The sequence below is a fragment of the Drosophila nasuta genome, chromosome X (genome assembly GCF_023558535.2).
Source record: "Drosophila nasuta strain 15112-1781.00 chromosome X, ASM2355853v1, whole genome shotgun sequence".
Classification (NCBI taxonomy): Eukaryota; Metazoa; Arthropoda; class Insecta; order Diptera; family Drosophilidae; genus Drosophila; species Drosophila nasuta.
The window spans coordinates 24880704-24906070 of record NC_083459.1 but is presented as its reverse complement, the minus strand read 5'-3'; the positions used below and the strand labels follow the sequence as shown (position 1 = coordinate 24906070).

Below are 25367 nucleotides of genomic sequence, written 5' to 3'. Positions count from 1 at the left end.
ATGAAAAAAGCAATTAATTGTGCTCACTTCTTAGTGATAATTAGCTTGCTGGCTGACTAATAGCAACAATGTAAACTTTAACAGTGACATCTGATAACACTAACAAAGCTTCAATTATCATTTTTATTCAAATGCGAAAAGAAAAATAAACGTTATTTTAATTGTAACGTTAATTTATTTATTTTAATAAGAAACAAATTAAATATTAAAATATATTAAAATAAAATACATTTGTCACTGGTTAGAGTATCAACTGTTCGATTTTCTCGATTTAAACTCTCCGTATTGATGCGGTTTAATTTGCTATAACTAACAGATTCCTCGATATGCCAATTTAATTTAAGTAGAGCTGGTGACGTTGCTATACCTTTTTATTTGAACATGTCTCTTCTTGACAAAATGTCGTTTCTGGTAGAATATACGGAGCCCCAATGGCGGGATCTGGATATGCGTGCACTGCTTGTGGATCAAGCCTTTATATATCTGGAGTCTCAATATCCCGAAACCACTTATCTATATTATGTTACCGATCACTGTTATACGGTATGTGCTTTACAATTTGAGCATTATTGTGCATTTCAATGATTTTTCTTTGCAGTGTCCTTTCTCCTTAATAAAACCTCTGCCGGCTGGAAATATTTCTGCAGAGCCTGTAGACACTGCCTATGCTACAAGCTGGAAAATATATAGCCAAGATCAGGGGCCATATGGGTTCGATAATGTGTAAGTTTTGGGTCAAGCTTAAACTCTTTTTAGAGGTTACTTTAAACACTTTTTTTTGTTGATAATGCAGCTCTGCTTTGTGCACGGTATCTCGAGCACGTCTGGAAGAATTTAGTGTTCATAATTTAACGCTTTTTGCGAATGGCAGCTGCAATTTTGTCATTGACAAGCCAGGAGTGAATGTCAATTACGGTCTGTATGCAATTTGTCGCCGTTAAATTAAAATACTGGCTCGGCAAAGAGCTGCCAACTTAGGCAAATTAGTAGGACTTTCAGTCCATTAACATGCAAAATTAAATTAAAACCAACGCTTTATAATGTACATAATTTATAATTTCCACTTACAGCGTTTCTCTCTGTATTTCTGATAACGGCTGCATTTCTGCTGCTATTAAAGCTTTTCTGCTACGGCTTGCGACGTTATCGATATGCGAAAACTATCGTCCTTGCCGATAACGCAAACGATGACACCGACGAATCAACGGAACGGCGCAAAGCGCGTCTTCGCAGCCTGGACACATTTCGCGGGTGATTTACATTCAAATGATTCGAATTTCGATTGTGCATTTTAATTTCTCACTCATTTTTGACAGTCTGACCATCGTGCTAATGATATTTGTGAACAACGGCGGCGGTGGTTACAAGTGGATCGCTCACGCTTACTGGAATGGCATCAACTTAGCGGACATTGTCTTTCCCAACTACATGTGGATGATGGGCGTCTGCATTCCGTTCTCGATCAAGGCGCAACTGTCGCGTGGCATCAGCAAATCCGCGCTTTGTTGGCGCATCTTCTGCCGCGCCTGCAAACTATTTGCTCTGGGCATATTCTGGAATTCGATGTTTTCCCTCCAACTGGAAACTATGCGTCAGATGGGCGTGCTGCAACGTTTGGGAATTAGCTACTTAGTGGTTGCCCTCTTGCAAACGCTGTGCACTCGTCGCAAGCTGCTCGATGGCCGTGATCTTCTTCCATTTTGTGTGCAGCTCATCGTGCTTCTCGCTCTCGTTGCCACCTATCTGGGCGTGACCTTTGGCCTCCCCGTGCCCAATTGTCCGCTGGGTTACCTTGGCCCCGGTGGCACGTCACAGAATCTTGCCCATCAACCTTGCACGGGCGGCGGCGCTTTCTTAGTGGATCGCCTGTTGGGCACGATTAACTTATCTGAACCATCCGGTGCGACAGATCTTTACAACACGTATCCCTATGACCCGGAGGGTCCCTTTGGTAAATCTCTCAGTCTTTGTCTCTGTCTCTTTCGGTAATGTCATCCATCACACTCTCACACAGGTAGTGTGATGGCCGTGGCGCACGTTATTCTGGGCTCCTTTGTTGGCATCTCCATTCAATTGCTTCCCAATTGGCAGTCGCGTCTCAAGCGCTGGTTGCTCGGCGCTTTGCTCTTGGGGTTGCTCGGTGGCGGCTTGTGTGGCTTCTCCAAGGAAGAGGGCCTCATACCCCTTAACAAAACTCTCTGGTCGCTTTCGTTTGTCTGCGTCATGGTTGCTATGTCTTTGGTGCTGTACTCGCTAATATACTATGTGGTTGATGTGCAGCAGCTGTGGTCGGGATATCCTTTCACTGAATGTGGCATGAATGGCATAATTTTGTTTTTGGGTCATTTGTTTATACTTAATGTGTTGCCCTGGCATTGGGCGATTGGAGCGATGAACACGCATTTTCTGCTGTTGTGCGAAAACGTATGGAGCACTTTGATTTGGGTGGCCATTGCTCTATATCTGCATAATCGAAAGTTCTATTATCATCTTTAATTGTCAAGCATTACAACAAGTAATTGTAAAAATATATTAAACTAAACCGTTTTTCATTCAAAGTTTATAGAAATTCAATAAATTGAACGAATTTGTTTAAATAAGCTCATAATATTTACTGTTTTACGTATACGTATTAAAATTTGAATTTTCAAATCAGTGGCGCCAAATTGCTTAGAGCGGCCAACAGGCACAGCGCTAAATGTTATCGATTAGTTTAACATTAACATCGGCGTTTTGCACAACACAGATCGACCATTACGCAACACTATAACGAGTTTGTGTCAACGGCACTTGCTATGCAGAGCACTATGATTTGGATGCTCAATTTGCAGCGTACTTCCAAATATATTATAAATATTGCAAAATGAAACTAATGTTTATATATATGTATACATTTGTTGCTGTTGCTTACTTATGTCTTTGATTTTAGTTAATCCCTTTACTCATCACAACACCTCATACAATGACGAATTGTGTGGTAAGTGTATTCGGACGTCGTGATTCGAAGCATATCCGTTCTTGTTTTTGCTTTGCTTTTCTGTGTTGTTTGTGATTGTTGTTATTGCGGTTGTTGTTGGACTTGCGTTTTGTTTTTATTGCGCACTCGAAATAGTTTCGGTTTCATTTTGTATACACGAAAAAGAGGCGTCGATATGGCAATTTTGCAGCGCAACTTGAGCGCAGTTAGTTTAGTCGTCAACGGCACCATATCGAGTGCAAAATAATTCACATCGAGTGGCTTTCGACAACAATAATAATTGACCTCGTGTACCCATAGTCACAAAACAAAACAAACAAACAATGTCGTTTCTGGTCGAGTACACGGATCCCCATTGGCGGGATCTGGATATGCGTGAATTGAGCGTCGATCAAGCGTATTTGTATCTGGAATCACAGTACGCCGAGCATAGTTATCTCTATACGCTATCGGACAACTGCTATACGGTATTGTGGAACTCGTTTGGCGCCAATTAAATGTCTCTTTTTTAAATGTGATATCCTCTTGTAGTGTCCCTATACCAAAGTGAAATCTCTGCCGCCTGATACTGGGGCGTTAGTGGAAACGGTTAGCTCAGACTACGCGTTGAGCTTTAAAATTTATGCACACGATCAGGGTCACTATGCCTACGATAATGTGTAAGTCGCTATACGTCGTGTGTGTACGTGTGTGTGTGTGTATTTACGACCCACTTGTAATTGATTAGCTGCTTTGCTCAATTTTACATCCTTCATTAGTCCGCCAGAGGGCGCTTTCGACACTCGGGCACTCTGGCGGACTTGAGCATGTTAAATTGGAGATGACTGCGATTACGTTATCATTGTCGTCATCATCATCATTATCATCATCTGCTTACGCCTCGTTTTCCTGCCAATAACAATTGTTCTCACAATGCAACTTTCGCTCTTTCCCTCTACTTATTGTATACATTTTATGGCCACATACACACACACACACACCTACATACGTATTGTCTGTGTTTTGTTTTCGATCAACTCTATTGATTTCTCTTTCTTGCACCTGCTATTCCACCCCCCCTGTCCGCCCCACGCCATCACTCGGCAGTTCAGCTTTGTGCGCGTTGCGTCGCAGCGATCTTCAAGAATTTGGCGTCTACAATCTCACACTGCTCTCAAACGGCAGCTGCAACTTTGCTGTGGACAAACCGGGTGTACCCATCAATTATGGTGAGTAACCAAGCGTTAAATCTCAAATCACATTCAATTTCATTAGAAAACAACAAATTGTATTCTAATTAAACCTTTAGCATTTCAAATGCTCAATTTGTACAATTCTGATTAGCATAATTTATCAACAAGCTCATTAGCATCATTTTATTGAACAGTGCTTACTTTTGCGCTGTTAACTTGCTTTGCTTTTGTATTTAACAGCGCGCCGCACTTGTTATTGCGCTGTTAACTTGCCTTGTTAGCATAATTTAGTTAACAGCGTTCCTTTCTGTATTCGTGTTGCACTTGCTTCGCTTATTTTTAACAGCACCCTTGTTTTTGCGCTGTTAACTTGCTTCGCTTATTTTGCGCTGTTAATTTGCCTCATTAGCATAATTTAGTTAACAGCTGTTACTTGCACTTTACAGCGCTCCTTTCTGTATTCGTGTTGCACTTTTTTATTTGCAGTTAACTGAGCTTTTATTTTAACAGCGCGCCGCTCTGGCTTTTGAGCTGTTAACTTGCTTCGCTTATTTTGCGCTGTTAATTTGCCTCATTAGCGTACTTTAGTTAACAGCTGTTACTTTCACTTTACAGCATTCCTTTCTGTATTCGCGTTTCATTTGTTTTTGCTCTGTTAATTTACCTTATTTAACATCTGTTACTTGCACTTTACAGCATTCCTTTCTGTATTCGTTCTGGTGGCCGCATTCCTCATTCTGCTGAAGCTTCTCAGCTGTGCCTGGCATCGTTATCGCTATGACGAAGCTGCCGCCGTTGCTGATAGCATTGGCGATGCTGCCGCTAAGGCGACGCAACGCAAAAGGCTGCGCAGTCTGGACACCTTTCGCGGGTAAGTGAGATGCTGCTAAACTGAAATTGGCAATTAAATGAAATCTCTGTTTGTTGCGCAGTTTGTCCATAGTGTTGATGATATTCGTGAACAGCGGCGGCGGCGGTTATCAATGGATCGAGCATGCCGCCTGGAATGGTCTCCACTTGGCCGACATCGTCTTTCCCAGCTTCTTGTGGATCATGGGCGTCTGCATTCCGCTCTCGATCAAGGCTCAATTGTCGCGTGGCATCAGCAAATCCCAGATTTGCCTCCGCATCGTGTGGCGTGCCTGCAAACTGTTTGCAATCGGTCTCTGTCTGAATTCGGCGAGTGGTCCCCAACTGGAGCAACTGCGTCTGATGGGCGTCCTGCAGCGTTTCGGCATCGCTTATCTCATTGCCGGCGTGTTGCACACGCTCTGCAGCCGACGCGATCAGCTGAGTCCACAGCGAGCCTGGCAACGTGCCATCTACGACATCTGCCTATTCAGCGGCGAGCTGGCTGTGCTCCTCGCCCTCATTGCCACCTATTTGGGCTTGACCTTTGGCCTCCCCGTGCCGGGTTGTCCGCTGGGTTACCTCGGTCCCGGGGGCAAGTCACAGAATGCCGCCAATCCCAAGTGCATTGGCGGTGCTGCTGGCTATGTGGATGAGCTTGTGCTTGGCCAGGCGCACATCTATCAGCATCCGACGGCCAAGTATGTCTACGATGCCACAGCCTTCGATCCCGAGGGCATCTTTGGTGAGTACTATATAAAGAACTTATACTCTTATTATTTTGTTATTCATAATTGAAGTCTATAACAAGTAAAAAAAGCTATGAGAGTGGTATTACTTTTAAAATATACCAAATTAATACTCCGCAAAACTACTAAAATATGTAAAAAGCCTATATTTGGTATATTTATATAGATCTAGATCATATGTATATATACCGCAGAGTGCAAAATATACCAGATTGTTGGCGCCCTTACAAAAGTTTTTCTTTTATAACTTCTACTATTTTTATATATAAATATTATATTTAGTTAGTTGATTGCGATCAGATAGAAAATGTAAAAGTTGTCCAAGAAATGCTTTTGTATGGCAGAAGAAAAAACTCCTACTTAGTTGCTTTAACTGACATTCTGGTATATTTTCCAGTCTGTAGTATATTTAGGATCTGGATCTATATCAATATACCAAATATAAATGTTGACACATTTTAGTATTTTTGTGGTATATTTATTTGGTATATTTTTAAAGAATAATGCCGGCTATTTACTTTTATTCATAGTCGAGCACACTCGAGTCTAGCTTTCTCACAAGTTTTAATTAAAAATTGATAAAATTATAATTTGTCAAAGAAATTGACTTTTTACTCTTTTAGAAGATAAGATAGCCATTAAATTAAATTTAACAAATTTAAAAAATGTAATTTATTAAACAAATTTACGAAATCGAATCCTCTTTAATTGAAAATTATGTAAAATTTTAAACTGGTCAAAGAAATTCACTTTTTACTTCATTAAAAATAATCTTGTTTTTTAATTTAAAATTCTATACATATTTGAATCTAGTCCTATAAAAATAATCTATCTTTTAATTAAAAATTATGTAAAATTTGAAATTTGTTAAACAAATTCACTTCTCTTGCTCTAATGACCTTTCTCTCTCTCTCTCTCCGTCTCCGTCTCTTTCTAGGCTGCGTCTTGAGCGTGGTGCAAACGTTGCTGGGCGCCTTCGCAGGCGTCACTCTGCTGGTGCATCCCACTTGGCAGTCGCGTCTCAAGCGCTGGCTGCTTGGGGCCTTGCTGTTGGGATTGCTGGGCGGCGCCTTGTGTGGATTCTCGAGGGAGAACGGAATCATTCCGGTGAACAAGAATCTGTGGTCGCTGTCGTTTGTCTTTGTCACAGTCGCGTTGGCTTTGCTGCTGCTCTCGCTGCTCTACTATGTGATCGATGTGCGTCAATGGTGGTCCGGTTATCCATTCACGGAGTGCGGCATGAATGCGATCATCATGTATGTGGGACACACAATAATGCATCGAATGTTGCCCTGGCATTGGCGCATTGGGGCGATGAACACGCATTTTCTGCTGCTGCTCGAGAGCGTGTGGAACACTCTCGTCTGGGTGGGCATCGCTCTCTATCTGGACAGTCGACAGTTCTACTACAGTCTCTAATTCTAATTCTCAATGTACCATTTTATCATCGATTAAACGAGGGGCGTGTTAGCTCAATGTAGACAAGAAGAGTTTTTCTGTTCTATCTCATGTTCGACTATTTGAAATGAAATTTCACCAAGAAGAGTTTTTGTGTGTTCCTAAGTCTTGATCTTAGATGCTAAACAATTTGAAATGAAATTCCGTCTATGTCTTAATATTAGATGACAAACAATTTGTTCTTAAGTTTTAATTTTATGTGTTAAAAAATTTGAAAGGAAATCTCCCAAAGAAGAGTTTTGTGTTCCTAAGTCTTGATCTTAGATGCTAAACAATTTGAAATGAAATTCCGTCAAGAGTTTTTGTATTCTATGTCTTAATATTAGATGACAGACAATTTGTTCTTAACTTTTAATTTTAGGTGGTAAACAATTCAAAAGGAAATTTCCCAAAGAAGAGTTTTTGTGTTCTTAAGTTTTAATCTTAGATGCTAAACAATTTGAAATGAAGTTCAAGAGTTTTTGTGTTCTATGAATTAATATTAAATTCTAAACAATTTGAAAGGAAATTTCCTCAAGAAGAGTTTTGTTCAACAATTCGAAAGGAAATTTCCAAAAGAAGAGTTTTTGTGTGTTCCTAAGTCTTGATTTTAGATGCTCAAAAGCAATTTGAAGTTACTTTCCTAAGATCAAAGCAAGCGGTGAGCATTTTTGATATGCTTTGTCGCTCAGTCAGTGTAAGCAATTATTACAATTCGAATTACGGAGACAAATTTCTAAAAAAAATCTTTATATATTGTAACGTTTTATAAATTTTAATAAAGTTACAAGTTTGGTTACATTAAACAGCGGGTGGTGAGTACAAACAACTTTCATAGTGGTGTGTATAAAGCGATCAACAATCCCTTCCTCTTTAATCTTAAGCTACGAACTTGCTTGCATATTTAAAGTACCTTAATACATTTTCATTCTCATAGTTTTGTTTTTCATTAAAAATGAACAGCGAAGATTTACAAATGTAGTAAACAGATCAGGAATCATTATAGTATATAGTATACATTGGAGTATCGTCATATGAATCATGATATAAAAGAGCTTTTAATTCTTCTTAATTTAAATGAAAAAGAAGATAGTAAAAAAAGAATTTCTACACTCCTATAAATTGAGGGTACTCTAAAACGCGGTTAAGGATTCCTTGTTGATATACGGTAATTTTAATAATTAACTAAGCTGTTTACAATATGTTATACTACCATAGTTTTGTTGTTATTTGAACATGAATAGCGTAGATGTGCAAATACAGTAAACATTTAGAACAGGAATCGAATTTGATTAATTTAGCTTATTGGATTTATCTTACGAGTAACTACTTTAATTCTTCTAAATTTAAAAGGAACAGAAGATAGATAACAATAGAAATCCTATAGTATACATTGGATTAATCTTATTAGTAAGTACTTTAATTCTTCTAAATTTTTTCGGAAATGAAGATAGATAACAATAAAAGATAACTACAGAATTCTTACGCTTATTTTGAAAAGATAACTAAAGAATTCCTACACTTCTCTTCTCCAAGTTCAGAGGTTTTGCATTAATGTAACAGAAGATAACTATCAAGATGATTAGATCCACTTCTGTCAGTGCTCAGTATGTGCCTCTTTTGGACAGCGATAAGAAGTCGCCTCGTTTCCTGTTAAATTGGGTCTTTGATGAACTCGGTATTCAGCTCGAGGATCTCAGCGAGATGAAGACCGGCGTCATCTACTGTCAGTTGGTGCACAAACTCTTTCCCCAAGTGATGAATCTGAAGAAGGTGATCTTCAATTGCACTCTGCCCGTTGAGATCGATAGAAATTTTTGCCTATTGCATCGTGCACTTGCCAAGCTGCGCACCTTTCAGGATGCAGCGCAGCAGGAGTGCATTAAAAGGTTGACCAACAACAAGTTTATGCTCTGGTTTCATAAATTTTACATGCACAACAAGAAGAACGCCGAAGAACGAATCAGTAGAAAGTCGTATCTTTTATCGAACGCGCAAGTGAAACGCAGCAACAGCATCGTGATCCCTTCCAAGCCAGCAGATCAACAGGGATCCCACAAAGTACGTGTGGCACCGCGTTCACAGAGTCTGGTCAATAGGCCGGAGATGCGCAGACGTAATGCACCTGGTAAGTAAAGATTCAATATTAATAAAATTGCAGTCAATTCCTTAACCCTTCATATACCAGCAGCATCTTCATTGGCTGCTGAGCCTTGCATGATGGATTTCGTCTCGACCAATTTGACCAATTGGCAAAAAGTCGAGACTGACTCCATGGGAAACATCTATCAGATTTTGGACGGCAAGCTGCAGACCTCCTTCTCGACACTCGCCACGTCCATGCCGAAGTTGCAAGTCAATCCTGGGACTCCGGAATTCGACAGATCATTGAATGAGGCATCAAAAGAGGTCAAATTGATCTTTTTCAATAAATTACTGACAGCAGAGAAATCCATTTCACAGAAAGAGTCTGCAAATAATGATGCTCCAAAGCAGGAAGAGTTGTCAAATAAAAATCATTATAAGCAGGAATATTTAAGCAATAGGGCTTCAAAGCTGGAAGTATGCTCAAACAATGATGCTTCTAAGCAGGAGTGTGCAAATAATAATGCTCCAAAGCAAGCGTCCTTAAACAATGATGCTTCAAAGCATAAGTCCTCAAGCAATGATGCTTTAATTCAGGAAGAAGCTTCAAATAATAGTGTTTTAAAGCAGGAGCCTTCAGAGCCTGCTCGAAAGCAGAAGACTTCAGATAAAGTGTCACCATCGAGAGAAGTCGCTGCGATGGTCGATCCCAGGATCAGCAGAGACTACCTGGACTCCATTGTCAAAACGCTGCGCTCCTCTGCTGCCGATGATGATGGCCACGATGATGCAATTTTCGAGCTGAATGAACGGAATAATAGACTTGAGGAGATAGTCAATAAGATAAGGGGCTACGTTACCGACACATCGCTTAACTCCAATAAAGTAGTGCATAAGACCCGCAAGACTTTGTACTTGTACTATAAGAGCAAGCCTGAGCTGGATCACGAATTTTAAGCGTCGCAGCAATTCTTCGTTTATTCCAGTTCTTCTTCTTACTCCTTTTCTGTGAAATTTTGATGTTGTGATCGTTTCTAAAGCTGACAACAACTTACATGTTAATTCGTTACAACGCAAACAAAATAAATAAAAAAATAAATTTGATATGATGAAAAATTAAAATAAAAACGTACAAAAATGTAAATAAACTTGCAAAAATAAATGCAAGTTTTTCTCAACCGTTAAGTTTCAGCTGGGGGCCATTTTGATTGCGTGTGACCAACTTCAGTTACATTAGAAAAATGCCGTTTTATATGTTAACAGCGCTGTTGGCAACCGTCGCTTCAGTTTGCGCTATTTTTTTAGACGCGTGTGTCGTGGTTTTGGACGGTGTGAATAAATTATATTTTTTGTTGTTCAACTTAAACAATTGTAATTAATGAACATGTGTGAAACCACGAAAAGCAGTATTATATCGATAAAGTGATATAAATGATGAAATGCCATAATATTCTTTTAATACAGCGTGAATGAAAATACTATGTGCAATGCACATTGTGCACAATTTTAATAGTGTCAAACGTGTTCCATTGGTTTTTGGCGCCATCTACGATGCGAACTGCCTGTGAATGGCAAGAAACATAACAAATTGAGTGTTTTTTAATGGGCAATGCACTTATAAAATGAGTTATATGTAATGTGCTAAAACAAAAAATTGTCTCCCCAAAATTTTGCATAATTTAAACCAAACCGACTTTTGCCGCTGGCAAACTTAACAGCATTTGTCGCTAGCAGTGCTGTTAAGCTGCAACTTAACAGACTTTGGACGTTGCGGAGCTGCTAACTTGATGAAATTTGTTTGGCGCCATCTAGCTGCTGAAGCTTCTTGTAAAAACAAACGCACAGTTAATCAAATGATTTTCAAATAAAATAGATCGCTTTTAATGTGATAAAAACCAACGCTGTAGACGCGGAGATCGCTTCGAGAGCAGCTCGAGGCCAAAGAGCAGCGTACTCAGCAACAGGCCAACGAGCACCATCACGAATATGACATACAACTGTTGCAGGCCAAACATTTCAAAGTTGTTCGCCAGCTGCATGCCCGAAGAGTTTTCGTCCAATTCCCAGCGTGCCCAAAAGGCGAGCAAACCCACGGAACGCATCCACATGATCTGATCGTTGAACTCGTCGGTGAGAAACGAATGCTTGCGCAAATACATCGTCAACTGCAGATCAATGATGTCCTGCGGTATCAGCTCGAAGCTCGGCGGCGTCTCCTGCTCCAGTTGCGCTTGATACGCAGCCAAGCGATTGAAGCGCAAAAAGAAATCCAGCCCAGCGGCGGCGACCAAACGATTGTCATACGGTCGGGCGGCCAAATACTCTAAGCTCTCCATGGGCGTATTCCGTCCGCCCATACGATGAAATCGCATGAATTCCACAGTCGGAATCTCGGCGAGCATCTCATGTATCTCGTTGGACAGGACGACGGTGTAGTTGTGCTCCACCAGCTCATCGATGGACTGCGGCAGACGATTCAATTGATGCGTGCGTATCAAGTGATAGAGTTTGCCCTGGTACACGGTACGTATGAGCAATGTGTAAAACATGAGCATAATGCAATAAATCCGTTTCGTATTGTAGCGCGTGGGTGCCTGCATCATAGGCATGCCCACAAAGATCAGCTGCAAGTTCAGCAGATGCACAATGAACTCACGCACCGGATGCGAAGGCAGCAGACGCTCGAGCGTCAGCTGGAGGAGAGCGGCGAGCACAAAGACGCCGCCAATGCCGAGCCAAATGCTCGTCGGATACGGATAGAGTAGAATGTCCAGCGAGCTGAGCTTATAGCTGGCACCGAGGACGCCAAAGCGCACACTGGTCTGATGATAATTGTGTGTCGAGGTGGCCACCAAGGAGCGAGGCACCGTTTGACGCACGCCGCCCAGGCAGAGATCGACTTCATGGCGTTGCAGCTGGCGAGAAGCAGGCAATGAGGAGATATAGAAAAGGAGAGAGAAGGAGAGAGGGATGAACGGATTAGACGAAGCTTCAATTAAAGAGTGAAAGGAGTGGATTAGCTGTAGCTTCCATTAGAGAGAGAGATGAACGGATTAGCTGCAGCACCCATTAGAGGGAGAGAGAGAGACGAACGGATTAGATGCAGCTTCTATTAGAGAAAGAGAGACGAACGGATTAGATGCAGCTTCCATTAAGGAGAGAGACTAACGGATAAGCTGCAGCTTCCTTTAGAGAGACATGAACGGATTTGATGAAGCTTTTATTAAAGAGAGAGACGAACGGATTAGCTGAAGCTCCCATTAGAGAATGAGAGGGAGAGACGAGCGGATTAGATGCAGCTTCCATTAGCTAGAGAGAGATAAGCAGATAAGCTGCAGCTCCCATTAGAGAGAGAGAGAGAGGGAGATGAAAGGATTAACTGCAGCTCCCATTAGCGAAAGAGAAATGAGCGGATTAGCTGCAGCTGTCATTAAAGAAAAAGAGAGGAAAATTCGAGATCTGAACTCACCATCTTGATAGCCTCATTGCTCATGGGCTCCTCATCCTCGACTGGCGGCGGATGGATGACGATGCTGTAGTTGAGGCGCAGCGCAAGCGTTTGCAGCAATCGACCCTCGAGACCGCCGCTGACATGAGCCTCGGGGCCGCTGCCCTGCAGCTAGATGAACGGCGGCATGTGCCACAAGGCGGCACGCAAGGGGCAGCCATAGAAGTTGCCCAGTTTGCGGGGGAACAAACGCGGATGCTGCATCTGGCTGCCGTTGTAGTGATTGATCAGCGTCGGCGTCATATTGGCACAACTTCCCACGCCAAAGGGCAAATACGTGTACAACTTGATGTCGCCATTTGCCGTCTGCACCTGGACATTGCAATTGATGAGCTGATGTCGCCAGCAATGGGCGAAGATGCGTCGCATTTCGCTCAGCAGCATGTGATCGCGTGCCTGCAGAAAGATGTAATAGTGCTCATTGTAATTGTACTCCTTGGAATACGCTTCCACCTCGATCTCCGCAAATGCCGCATACGAATCGGTGAAGATCATATTGTAATGCCGACGCCCGGCCACATAACGTTGCCTTCCCACGCCCTGTTCGACGGTGACAATCTGCAAGGCAGGCGCAATGCCCCAGCTGCGAAATAGGATGCTCATCATTTCGTTGTAGAAGTTGCACGTGTGATTGTTGCGACAACACAGCGTTAGCACCAGCGACGGCGTCACGCTCAGGATGTGTGTGTGAACCACGTGGAGCAGAGCTCGTGCCACATACTCGTTAATCTGATTCATCTGTTCGCCGGAGCGATCCTGGTAAGTGGCCACCAACTGCGTTATGTTCATCTTTCGATAACCGTTTCAACTGTAACGAGTTTCGTTTGTTTCGCTTTTGGGTTTGTCCTGTGAGTTCATGATTAATGATTCACCTCGGAAAAGTTTCGTTGCGTGAAACTTTGTTGTTTGCTAAGCAAACGATGGTGCTGATTAGTGTTTAGTGTTTATTGTTTTGGTTTCGGGTTTTTCTCTCAGTTAGTTTGTTGGTAAAACTCATTCGTGGCACATTCAACTTTGTCGCAACCGCATACTAAACACATTCGTCAGTTCTCCTTTGCAGTACCATCCACATTTATGGAGGTTGCATACTAAACACACTCAACTGCCAACTGTCAAGCTGGCGCTGCCAACTTAACGCATATCAGCGCTGCCAGATCGCTGTGCAATATTTATTGCTTTACAATTGCTGCAAAATCCTTACTAATGCACTAAGCATTTTGTAATGCAACTATAAAAAATAAACTTTACCTTCTTGATAACAATCACTCCATTTGCTCAATTTATCGAAACAAAGCATGTGCATTTTGTTAAATTTTTAATTGGTTTATTTACTGTAAACTGTAATTGTTGCGCTGTTTAAATTGATCTTTATTATTGTCTTACCTTAACGCTTAAATTGAAATTATTATTATCTTAATTAGGCAGTCAGAATGTGTAGTTTTGTGTAGAGTGTTTTCATGATTCTTAAAAGTTTGCGATCACATAAATATCTCAGAAGTTCTTGAATTTCATATATATTCATATACTTTGGTTAACGATTTAGTATATTTTGCAGTCTATGGTATATTTTGAATGTAGTAGTGTATCAATATATTTTAATATTTTCTCGGTTTATTCATTCGGTATATTTTTTAGTATATAGCTTTCGGTATATTTCAGTATTTTTCGAGTATATCACCGTCTTTATCATTCTTTGAAATTTGCGATCAGGTGAAAAATATCTTAGAATATATTTCAGTATTTTTCGAGTATATCACCGTCTTTATCATTCTTTGAAATTTGCGATCAGGTGAAAAATATCTTAGAATTTATTGAAGAAATTATTTGATACAGCAAAAAAAGACGTTGGTTAACGATTTAGTATATTTTGCACTCTATGTTTGTTTAAATTGTAATAGTATATCGATATACCGAATATATGTTCCAGAATACTTCAGTATATTTTAACGACATTTTTGCATTTGTAGAAATATAGCTTTCGGCATATTTCAGTATTTTTTCGGTATATCCATTTGGTACATTTTACTGATAATATCGCAGTCTTGCATTTGTTGAAAATTGAAAATAACAAAACCCACTTTAGGTACATTTTAGTATATTTTCGGTATATTTGGTATACTTTAACGATAATACCGCATTTTTTTAAAATGTGTAAAGAGTATATCACAGTCAAGCGACTTGACTATGTCTCTTTTGTTGCTATTTGTGATTTATAATTTCCTCAAATTTTACAAAATAACAAAATATTTAGCTATCAAGTTTTGTGGACATATTCCAAAGGGGTTTCGCCTTAACTGTTGTTAACTTAGACAATTTAAACTTACTATGTTTTACATCCTTTCTTGAAATGAGTGAGGTGTATTTATTGTGTAGTAAAATATTGAATACTTGAATATTTTGTAGATGTCAAAACTAAGTTTTATGGTCACGCTTTGAAATACAAATTTCATTTATTAGAGAGTAATTCTTATTTTTTTATTTGTTTAAAAAGAGAAGATAAATTCAAATTATTTATTAAGCATTATTAGCAAGACCTTTGGCTTAATCCTTATTTATAATTCATGCAGTTCTATACTCATTTTTCTTTTTTCATTTTTCTCTCTCTCTCTCTTTGGTAACTCGGTCGCTAGCTCTTTTACTCTGGCCAGCTCCCATGAATGTTAGTCAAATGAACCTTAGTATGAATGACACGCATTTCCCATAGTTTCCAAAGCTAATTATAATAACTGATTCACAAGATAAATAACATTTAGCTTGGCGGCCCATTATGTAACTCTTGGCCAGTTGAACTCTGATGCGTGTAGAGCGCTCAGTCGCTAGCTGTTGTTGTTGCTGTTGTTGATGCGGTGGTGGTTGCGGTGCTGCAACATTGCGTAGAGTGTGGTTGACCCGGCCGAAGCATGAATTGGGCGGGGAGCAGTCAATGGACTGTTAACAGAACAAAGCAAAGAGAGCACTGAATACGACTTTCAAACACTCTTAGTTATAATTATCACAACAGATAATTTATAGTTGAAATGCAGCTAAAGCTTGTCATACCCTTTAGGGAACTTGCTACAGGGTATGCGGGGCAAAAGTGAATGTGAATGTGAGCTCGTTGTGGCTGCACTTTAACAACAAATAACAAATAGCAACAAATAAGAAATTAAAATGAAATGTTACCTCGTTTACTGTGGCCGTGTCTCCTCTCTCTCTCTCTCTCGATCTCCCTATCTCGCTCTCTCTTTCTCCTTGGCTGTCTTTCTTTGGCCTCAACCCAGCAACGAAACGAAATTAACAATACAAACAAGTGAAAGTGCTCGACTTGGCATTACCCTGTAAAATACAATACAATTATTATTCCTCTTTGTTTAATAGGAAATTAACTATAAGAAAGTTATATATTTAGTTAGTAGTTAGTATATTAGCAGTATATTATGATAGTTGGTAGTTAGTATATTAGTGAGTATTAGTTTAGTAGTATTTTATGTCAGTTAGTTGTAGGTATATTGTATTAGTAAATTATTAGTATATTATTTTAGTTAGTATATATGTAAATAAGTAATACATTATGTTAGTTACTAGTTAGTATATTATTAAATTAATAGTACATTTTGTTAGTATATTGAATTTTCGTTTTGACTTTTTGTATTTTTACATTTGTATTTCAAATTTTAGGTTCAACAAAAGCATAAGCAAACTCTTATATTCACAACGAAAGGAGCAATGTTAGCGAAAGTGTGACCATATATTTAAAACAAGGGATTTTATAGTGATAGAAACAGTGTGCGCTCATATTTCGATTAGGGATTTTTTTAATGTTGGTTTTTGATAAGATAATATTGTCGATGATGATAAGGATATTTTAAACATTATAAAACTTTTTGTTCAGTTGCTCGAAGTAAAATTTCCCTAAATTGAAATGGAATTTAAGTATTGCAAAGAAAACTTGCCTTTAGTGTGACCATATTTAAGTAAGTTACAAGTTGCAAATAAACAGTTTTCGTTTTTAAACTTTTGTCTTAGTCCAACTACTTGAAATTTCTAAAAAAAAGGTCTTTAACTTGAAGCTGTTTTGATTAATCTTTAGTTGCACTTTTCGACCACCAAACTTCTCTCAGTTGATTACAAATTCTCCATTGCATTATCATACCCGCTGCGTGAGATGCATGTGGTTACAGGGTATATGTATGAAAGAGGCGTAAAAGCCATAAATAACAACTGGCGCCTTGGGGCGCTCCACTCTCTGTCTCAGCCTCAGTCTCAGTCTCAACCTCAGTCGCAGACGCAGTTAACAAATGAGCACAACAACAATTAAAGAAATGAAATTATTTAACACCTCTTTATGGGCTTTTGAGTCTTACATGGCGTGTGGCGTGCCACACAGCAAAGCAAAGCACAGGTGGCAAATCAAAGCAATGGCAAAGAGAAGAGAAGAGATCGTCTGCAGATCGATTTAAATTTCCCATGTGATTAACCATTTCTCTTGCACAAAAGGATTATTATGGAAGAGGGGGAAAATTGGCAAGACAAAAGAGAAGGGAAAGGGGAATGGGCAACGGGAACGCACACAACTCGAAATTATTGTTGGCATTCGCAATATTATCTAATTTATTGTTCGGCCTCAAAACTATTGAATGTGAACTTGTTGACATACAAAATTTTTTGAATGCGTTTGTGTGTCTTTTGTTCTCGCCGAATGAAAGAAAGATTCCACAAATGATAACTTAAGCTCACGCTGTTGAAATCGAAACTGTCGCTTAATACTCTGTAATCGAGGTGTTCAGCTATTGGATTGAACAACTCGTAACGATTGTAATTTGCATTAAAACAAAAGACTTTTTTGCTGAAATTTGTTTCCTCGCTCTGTAATGTGAATACAAAATATTGCGAAATTGTTATTGAATAAATTTTGTTAATGCCACATGTTCCATGCTTTTTATGAGTTCAATAAACATATATGATACATATATTATTTGCAATCCATATTTAATAATTGACATCAACTTAATGCTCTTTATACAAAGAAAACATATTTTATTAATATACGTGGAAAAAAATGTTGGATTGTATTTAAAATACTTAAAATTAAAATGTAATACCATTAATGGTATATATGTATTTTTTTAATACTTCTGACGAACAACTTTATACCAAATCGCATATTTTTAAACCAAGGACATCAAAAAGGACATTTAAATCAAAAACGCTTAAATACGTTATTAAAATGTGAGACCATAATACTTAAATGATATATAAGTATTTTTTGTAATACAACAATACAATACAGTATTTATTTAATACGCAACATTAAAACCGAGGACATCGCGAAGAATGATTCGCGAGAGTTCTATTAAATAATAATATTAATAAAAACATTTTTTAGCCTCAATCTAGTATATAAGGCATTTAGTATAAATCTAACAGTTTAATACTAAATTGAATACTTCAAAATCCAGGTTCAAATCAAGCCGAAAATGCTTAATTTTTTTGATACATTTTTTTTTCTGTGGGTTTTTTATTTATTTTTTTGCAATATGTGTAGCCTCAAACAGTATTTATTTATTACTGAATTTAATACTTAAAAGTTTATATGCAATTTAGGCAGAAAATGTTTAATTTTTTTCCATGCTCTACATACTACATCTAGTATATTAGGCATTTAGTATTCTCAAATGGTATTAAGTTAGCAATTCAATACTGAAGTCCAAAATGCTTCATTTTCTTTCATTTTTTTTATATACTTCTTTTGCTGTGTATCCCTTATTTTTTCTCTATACTTTTTATAGGGTATACTTAAGTCGAATAGTCTTTTTATTTTGTATCGCTGCAAAGATTTTGAAGTTGACGTTTTGACGCAAATTGTTATTTAATTAGGCCACCACAGTAAACTGTTTTGTTTTTTTTTTAACTGCGCATTGTCACGTTTGTTTTTTGGTTTTATTTTGTGATGTTTCTGGTTTCGTTTTCTTCTTGTAGAAGAGATTCTCGCATCTGTTTCTCGCTCAGTGCGTGGACTATGAGACGAACAATTAATTTTGTTGTCAAGGTCTGACCCTGAAACGCTAGACAGAAAAGTGGGGGAAATACGATATGGAGAAAACGCAAGACGCGAGTTTTGCATTTGTGTCGGGTGTTGCGGTAACTCTGGTCGTTGAACTGAGCGTCTGGGTTGCAACTGCCGCAACTTTCGCAGTGTTATGTTATGCCGCTGCTCTGGAAGTGTCCAAGTGTCCAAGTGTCCGAAATCAGGCAGCCACCCAAGCACAACAAAAGTGCCAAGTGCCAAGTATCCGTCAACAACAATTAAAGACCTGCAAATGTAAATGCGAATGTAAATGTAAATGTGAGGTGGCAACACTGGTTCAACACTGCCAAGTTCGTTGCCTAAGTCTTTCGTTTAAGTCTGTGTTTTTTTTTTTGTTTTGTTTTCTTCCTCTCATTTGATTGTTGAGCAGCTGCCAACCGGACTCGAACTCGTAATTTCCCCCTCTGGCGCCCTTTGCTAATCCCCTCGCAATAATCACACACATACATATATCTCCCTCTCTATCCTTTCACTTTCAATGTGGGTCACACCGCATCCCAGGATCAAATGTACATACAATAAAAATCCGCATCCGAACACCGTCCGCATTGCATAAGTATGAAATATGAGCAAAAATATGATTAATATTATCATCATCGTAAGTAAGCCGCATCAAGTGACATCATTTTGGCAGCCAACTTGCAAAGTTGTTGTTGCATCAATCATAAGATCATTGCCAAGATTATAATTGCACTGTGCGAATGAAGACACGACAAACAACAGACAGCAGACAACAGACAGCAAAGCAACTGCTTTACCTTTCCTTTCCATTTCGCATTGGCAGACGCGCAACTCTAGCGCAAAATGAGAACAATTAGCGAGTCGTTAAATTTAAAAGACTTCAGATTATAGCAAACTAGTTTAATATCGTTGCAAGATTATTGTTTAATTTCCCTACAAATTGTCTTTAAGTTGTATTTATTTTGTATTGAAGTTGCATTTTGTACAAATACTTTTGTATTTATTTAATACAATTGACTTCACTGGAAGGAAAATTTAATTCGATTTAGAAAATTAAAACAAAGATTTCTTTTATTTTATTAGATAGTAACAAACTCGATTATTTTGTGTTGCATGGTATATTTTGAATGCATTAGTATTTAATGTTTTGGTATTTTATAATAAAAATAATACCGCACTGTTTTGCTTTTATAGAAAATGGGTAGCTTTTCTTCTTCTTTGTCTTTCATCTCATAATTGTTTTTTTTTTGTGTTCTATGGTATATTTTGAATGTAGTAGTATATTAATATACAAATGTTTCAGTATTTAGTGCTTTGGTATTTTATTGGTATATATATATAGTTTATTTTATGAATAATACTGTTAATTCTTTTTCTCTAATTTTTTAATCACTTTGAATTGCAAAAGATTGAAGCTTGTTTACATTTCCTACAAATTGTCTTTACATTTTGTGTTGAATTTGCATTTTACGCCAATATTTTTGTATTTATTTACTACACTACTAGAAAGAAAAGAAGCCTTAACCTTAGGAATTTTATATGATTTAATAATTTTAAGCAAAGATTCGTTTTATTTTATTAGATTGTGACAAACTGGGTTTCTGTTGTGTTCTATGGTATATTTTGAATTCATTAGTATATCGATAAACACACCTTTTAGTATTTAGTGTTTTGACATTTTAATGGAATATTGAATTGGTATATTTTGCTTTCATTATAAATGGTGGCCTTCTTAATTATTTTTTTTTCATCTTTTAATCGTTTATTGAATGTTCTATGGTATATTTTTAATGCAGTAGTATATCGATAGACGCACCTTTTAGTATTTAATGCTTTGATATTTCGTTGCGTCGCGATTTTTGGCACAACTACAGTATTGATGATTGTTGAAGTTATTTAAAAAATTCGTTTGTATGGGGGGAAAAAGCAGATTTACTACGGGTCTTAGTTGCTTTGGCAGATAATATGGTATATTGTGCACTCTGTGGTATATTTTGAGTGTAGTAGTATTTGAATATGCCAAATATGGTTTTTGGTATATTTTGGTTTATTTTTAAAGTAGTACCATTTCAATATAACCAATGACGTATATTTTAGTATTTTCTTAATGTGGTGGTATATCAATATTCGGTATATTTTGGTATTTTTGCGGTATATTAATTTGGTATATTATTAAAGAATATTACCTCGATTCTAAACATGTATTGGGTATCTCACTTTCTTGCTAATCCTTGTTTTCTGATCGCCTCTCGCTTACTCATTTAACTGGTAGTGCAATTGCTAGAGCACGTGAATGCCTTTATAATATCATTGAATAAATTGATTAAATTTTGGATAGTTGCCTTTCGCTAAGAGTCAGCTGATTTTGGCTTCGATTGTGACTTAGATAGATGGCTAATTGGCCATGCCAAGGGCGTTTCATCGAACTCCAACTTCTTTTTCTTTTTTTTTTGCGCTCTGCTCTGCTCTCTGTTTCAATCGAAGTTTTGATGGCGATAGCAAATTTCTCGCATCAAACTTCACACGCTTTCAAAATACGCAAAAGCGAAATTCAAACTGCCAAAAATGTGTTGACAAGTTGTGCATTTTAAAGCGCGACGTGCGCAATGATGATGAGATGGCCAAAAAAGCAATCCAATTTGACAATTGAAAGTGTAACAGAGCCAAGTAAGAGGTGTGGCCTGAGTCTGAGTTTGGCAACTATTTTTATTTCAATTGCTGTTCCATTGTGCAGAATATTTAATCGACAAATTAGAAGCTAAAAAGTAGCCAAATATTTTTGCTATTTAGTGTTTTTTATTTTGCAAAGTTTTCCTCTTAAAGTAGAAGAAAAAAAGTAGCTAAATATTTTTGATATTCAAAGTTTTTTATTATGCAAAATTCTTCACTTAAAAGGAAGAAAAAAATAGCTAAACATCATTAGAGTTTTCCACTTAAAGTAGGTGAAAAATATAGCTAAATATTTTTACTATTTGGTGCTTTTTATTTTGCAATATTCTTCACTTCAAATTACAAAAATTGCTAAATATAATAGTAGCAAAATTTTTTGTAGTTTTCCACTTAAAAATAGATAAAAAACTTAAACATTGAATTTGTAAAAAAAAGTAGCTGCAAATGTTTAGAGTTAAAGTAGAGGAAAAAGTAGTTAAAAATATTTTACAATTTAGTGCTTTTTATTAAGCGGAATTCTCCACTTTAAATTAGATAAATATTTTAGAGTTTTCCACTCAAATATTACCAAAAGAAGTAGCTAAATATTGGTAGAGTTTTCTACTTAAAGTAGAAGCACAAAAGTAGCTAAAAATGTATTAGAATTTAGTGCTTTTTATTATGCAGAATTCTCCACTTAAAATTAGTTACATAGACAAAAAAAAAATAGATAAAAAATCGATATAACTTAATACAACAAAATGCAGGGAAATAATTTAGTGATAGCTGTGTGTGGGCGTGGCCAAGGGGGCGCCATAGCTGGTGACAGGCGGCAGATAAGTGGACTCCGGTTCAAAGATGGGCGTGGCCGAGTCGCCCGATTGTCCTGGGGCGCCATAAAGCACACTTGGCGCCGCATAATCGTAGCCTGAGGCGGAAGCTCCGCCCGTGGGCGGTTGCAAGTATTGGCTGGTGGGCGTGGCAAAGTCAAAGGCGTTGCTCGGTTCGTGTTTGGCGCCAAGGAAAGCACTTGGCTTAAAGGGAGCGAGTTCGTTGTGTTCTGGCTGATGTTGCTGCTGCTGTTGTTGATGATGATGCTGATGAATGTCGGTGTTCAAGGCGAGCGGCTTGCTTGAGGTGTAGCTAAAGTGACCGAGTCCCTTGTGGCCCAAAGCATACGCAGGTGGCTGATGTTGATCCAGCTGGGATTTGTGTGCTGAGCTCTGAGCATGTTCCTGATGTGATTGTTGCTCATCATCCGCCTCGTAGCCGGGCAACAAAGGAACGCCGTAGCTGGTCAGAGGTTGCTGCTTAAAGTGCTGAACGCTGGGAGCTTCATAGCTGTAGCCGGCGGTGTGTTCCTGCTCATGCTCCAGACCGTGACTCAAACTGGGTGCAAAGCTCAGACTTGGACGCGTGGCCAGCAAATAAGTGCTGCCTCCACTTTGTTTGTGGCCTCCATTTGCACTCAGCAAACTCAAGAAGTTGCTGCCATGTCCGGAGTACTTGTATCCCAAGCCATGACCTTGCTGCTGCTGTTGCTGCTGATGATGATGTTGTGGACTAGGCGCATGACTTGTCTGCACAATGTACGTCTCCACTTTGGGTGCCTGATGTGGTCGCTGCTGCTGATGATGATGATAGTTGGAGCCAGAGGAACTCAAATAAATCGGACGATGTCCAGCAGGAGCATGATGATAAGATGAGGATTGATGATGCGATTGCGACTGAGGTGACTGCTGATGATAATGATGGAAGTGATGCGTGTTGTCGCTGTCGAGCAGACTGGCAAAGTCAAAGCCGCTGCTCGATGCCAATCCATTGCCATGCAGCGATCCATAGGTGCTCTCGTAGCCAGCGGGAGGTGGCAAATATTTGTGCGAGGGTCCGTGATAGAGTCCGCTGCCACTGCCAAAGCTGAGAGCTGCATCACGCTTCAGTTTAGCGCCCTGCGACTGCTGCTGTTGAGGTTGTTGCACTTGCTTGGCCAAAGAGCAGCTCAAGAGGCTGACCAGAAAGGCGCAGCCAAAGAGCGCACGCAATAACTGCAAAATACGGGAATTTTGGAAAGTTAAAAAATGCATTTATTTAATAAGGTTACATGTAATTAAAATTAAAACTAGCGTATCTCTAAAGCACCAGATGCAAAGGTCCTTGGCTTGAAATTTAAAGACACTTCGGAAATGGTTTGAAAAAATTCAAATTGAAAACCTAAATTGTAAGATTTATCTCTCTACTTTGTAATCTAAATTTCATAGTTAATATAATTATTATAATCTTTGAAATCAAGAGAGTATAAAATGGTTTGAATGGTTCAAATTGAATATTAAAATTTTGTACTTTATCATTTTTAAGAGATTTGCAATTCAATTTCTATTTAATAAGCATTATAATTATTGTAATATTAAAAATACTTTGAATTCAAGAGAGTATTGGTAAATGGTTTTAAGCTAAATATAATAATTGATCATTTTTAAGAGATGTGCAACTCTACTTTGTAATCTGAATTTAAAATGTATTGCGCAAGTTTACTTTTTAAAATTTAAATAGGAAGTTATATTTCTAATTTTTGTAATTTTAAAAAAGTCAAAAGGAAATCGGAATTTCTTACTTATTTGTTTTAAATAATAAGATTTTATTTTAAATTCCGCCCCTTTCTCTATCATTTGTGCTTGTTCCATATTTATAATTGAGTTTACAAAAAATATAGCTTTCAAGTAAAAATTAATATTTGATTTTTATAAAATATCATCTTTAGTTTAAATAAGTAAATTATACAAAATTTGGGCATCTTCTCTATCATTCTTTTTGGTTTAATTTTAATATTTGGAATTTAATGAACAAATTGTTTACATGTTCTAACTTTTACGTAAAATTGCAAATTTGATAATTTTTATTATTATTCTATGTTCCAAATAATCTAATCCATGTAAATTATTCAAGCTGCAAAGTATATTTTTGTGAACATTCTTGTTTTTTTTTGGTTCATCTTGTTTTTATATTTTTTCCTTATTAGACTGAAGACCTTAGGAATTGTATTCGTTATTTCAAAAATATAATAATAATTTTGTAGCGATCGTTATAAAAACGAACTCAAGATTGTTTGATAATTGGGGTTTTACTAATTATTGAAATTGTATTTAAAAACACGTTGAAAGCATATGCAAAAACATCACTTTGATAAATATATGATCAATAGTCATCGAAATTTAACTAATAAAAATACTTCATAATTTTTTAAGTTTTACTACTTTTCAAAGGATTTCACACAATAAAATTGTTTACTCAAAAGCACACACAAACACACACACTGATAGAAACACTTACAGCGAACTGCATCTTTGTTGTTGTTGCACGTAAACAAAAAGAAAACGATAAAAAAAAATAATGAACAGCGACAAGTTTATCGATCGATACGTGTTGTATCCTTGCTGTGTGTTATCGAACGCGCTTTTATCACTCTTTCTTTCGCTCTCTTTGTGTCTTTTGCTCTTTCTTTCGCTGTGCTTCGCGTATATTCCACAAGTGCTGCGCGCCGAGTGTTGACGACCTCTGCACCGGCCAACCCTTTTATACGCGGCGGCCTCTTCGGCAAAGCGCTCGTCATTGTTGACGTCGACTGCGATGGCGACTGCGACTGCGGCGTCGGCGGCGGCGGCGATGCGAAAAGCGCCAACTCGACGCACTTAACAGTTGGTGCTGTATTTGTTATTGTTGTAGTAGTTATTATTACTGTTGTTGTTGCTGGCATTTTGCATATGGCAGCGATTTGGAGTTTCGTTTGCTCGCTTTGGTGGTTTACCGCTTTGCCATCTTTTGCTTACTCCACTCCACACACTCATTTTCACTCTCACTCTTGTTTGGGCGTATGACGGCGTGTATGAGGAGCACGCTCGCCAGACATGTCGCTGCA

The 25367-nt window shown here is 38.1% G+C and overlaps 5 protein-coding genes across 7 annotated transcripts; 3 read left to right on the top strand and 2 right to left on the bottom strand.

Moving 5' to 3' along the window:
* Positions 1-374: 374 nt before the first annotated feature.
* Positions 375-2557, top strand: LOC132795537 (heparan-alpha-glucosaminide N-acetyltransferase-like). Its single transcript, XM_060806309.1, has 6 exons — positions 375-543; positions 599-723; positions 794-915; positions 1071-1251; positions 1317-1951; positions 2015-2557. Exons 1-6 carry the CDS (start codon positions 382-384, stop codon positions 2494-2496), a joined length of 1707 nt encoding a protein of 568 aa, XP_060662292.1. The 5' UTR covers positions 375-381; the 3' UTR covers positions 2497-2557.
* Positions 2558-3070: 513 nt separating this feature from the next.
* On the top strand, positions 3071-7237 carry LOC132795536 (heparan-alpha-glucosaminide N-acetyltransferase). Its single transcript, XM_060806308.1, has 6 exons — positions 3071-3444; positions 3509-3636; positions 4064-4185; positions 4846-5020; positions 5082-5743; positions 6685-7237. Exons 1-6 carry the CDS (start codon positions 3301-3303, stop codon positions 7164-7166), a joined length of 1713 nt encoding a protein of 570 aa, XP_060662291.1. The 5' UTR covers positions 3071-3300; the 3' UTR covers positions 7167-7237.
* Positions 7238-7719: 482 nt separating this feature from the next.
* On the top strand, positions 7720-10309 carry LOC132795544 (uncharacterized). Of its 3 annotated transcripts, none has more exons than XM_060806331.1 (3): positions 7720-7999; positions 8721-9312; positions 9373-10309. In XM_060806331.1, exons 2-3 carry the CDS (start codon positions 8763-8765, stop codon positions 10224-10226), a joined length of 1404 nt encoding a protein of 467 aa, XP_060662314.1. In that variant the 5' UTR covers positions 7720-7999; positions 8721-8762; the 3' UTR covers positions 10227-10309. The 3 variants fall into 3 exon arrangements, with proteins under 3 accessions (XP_060662314.1, XP_060662315.1, XP_060662316.1); XM_060806332.1 differs by having other exon boundaries at positions 7721-7999; positions 8726-9312; XM_060806333.1 differs by having other exon boundaries at positions 7724-7999; positions 9376-10309.
* A 659-nt stretch (positions 10310-10968) lies between these two features.
* Positions 10969-13685, bottom strand: LOC132795584 (uncharacterized). Its single transcript, XM_060806380.1, is given in 3 exon segments — positions 10969-12184; positions 12739-13585; positions 13650-13685. Coding segments are annotated over 2 exon segments (1863 nt in total). The 5' UTR covers positions 13567-13585; positions 13650-13685; the 3' UTR covers positions 10969-11149.
* Positions 13686-21924: 8239 nt separating this feature from the next.
* LOC132795547 (histidine-rich glycoprotein) lies at positions 21925-25000 on the bottom strand. Its single transcript, XM_060806340.1, has 2 exons — positions 24782-25000; positions 21925-23499 (listed from the first exon to the last, which is right to left on the bottom strand). The coding sequence occupies exons 1-2, from the start codon at positions 24791-24793 to the stop codon at positions 22231-22233; spliced, it is 1281 nt and encodes a 426-aa protein (XP_060662323.1). The 5' UTR covers positions 24794-25000; the 3' UTR covers positions 21925-22230.
* Between the last annotated feature and the right edge of the window lie 367 nt (positions 25001-25367).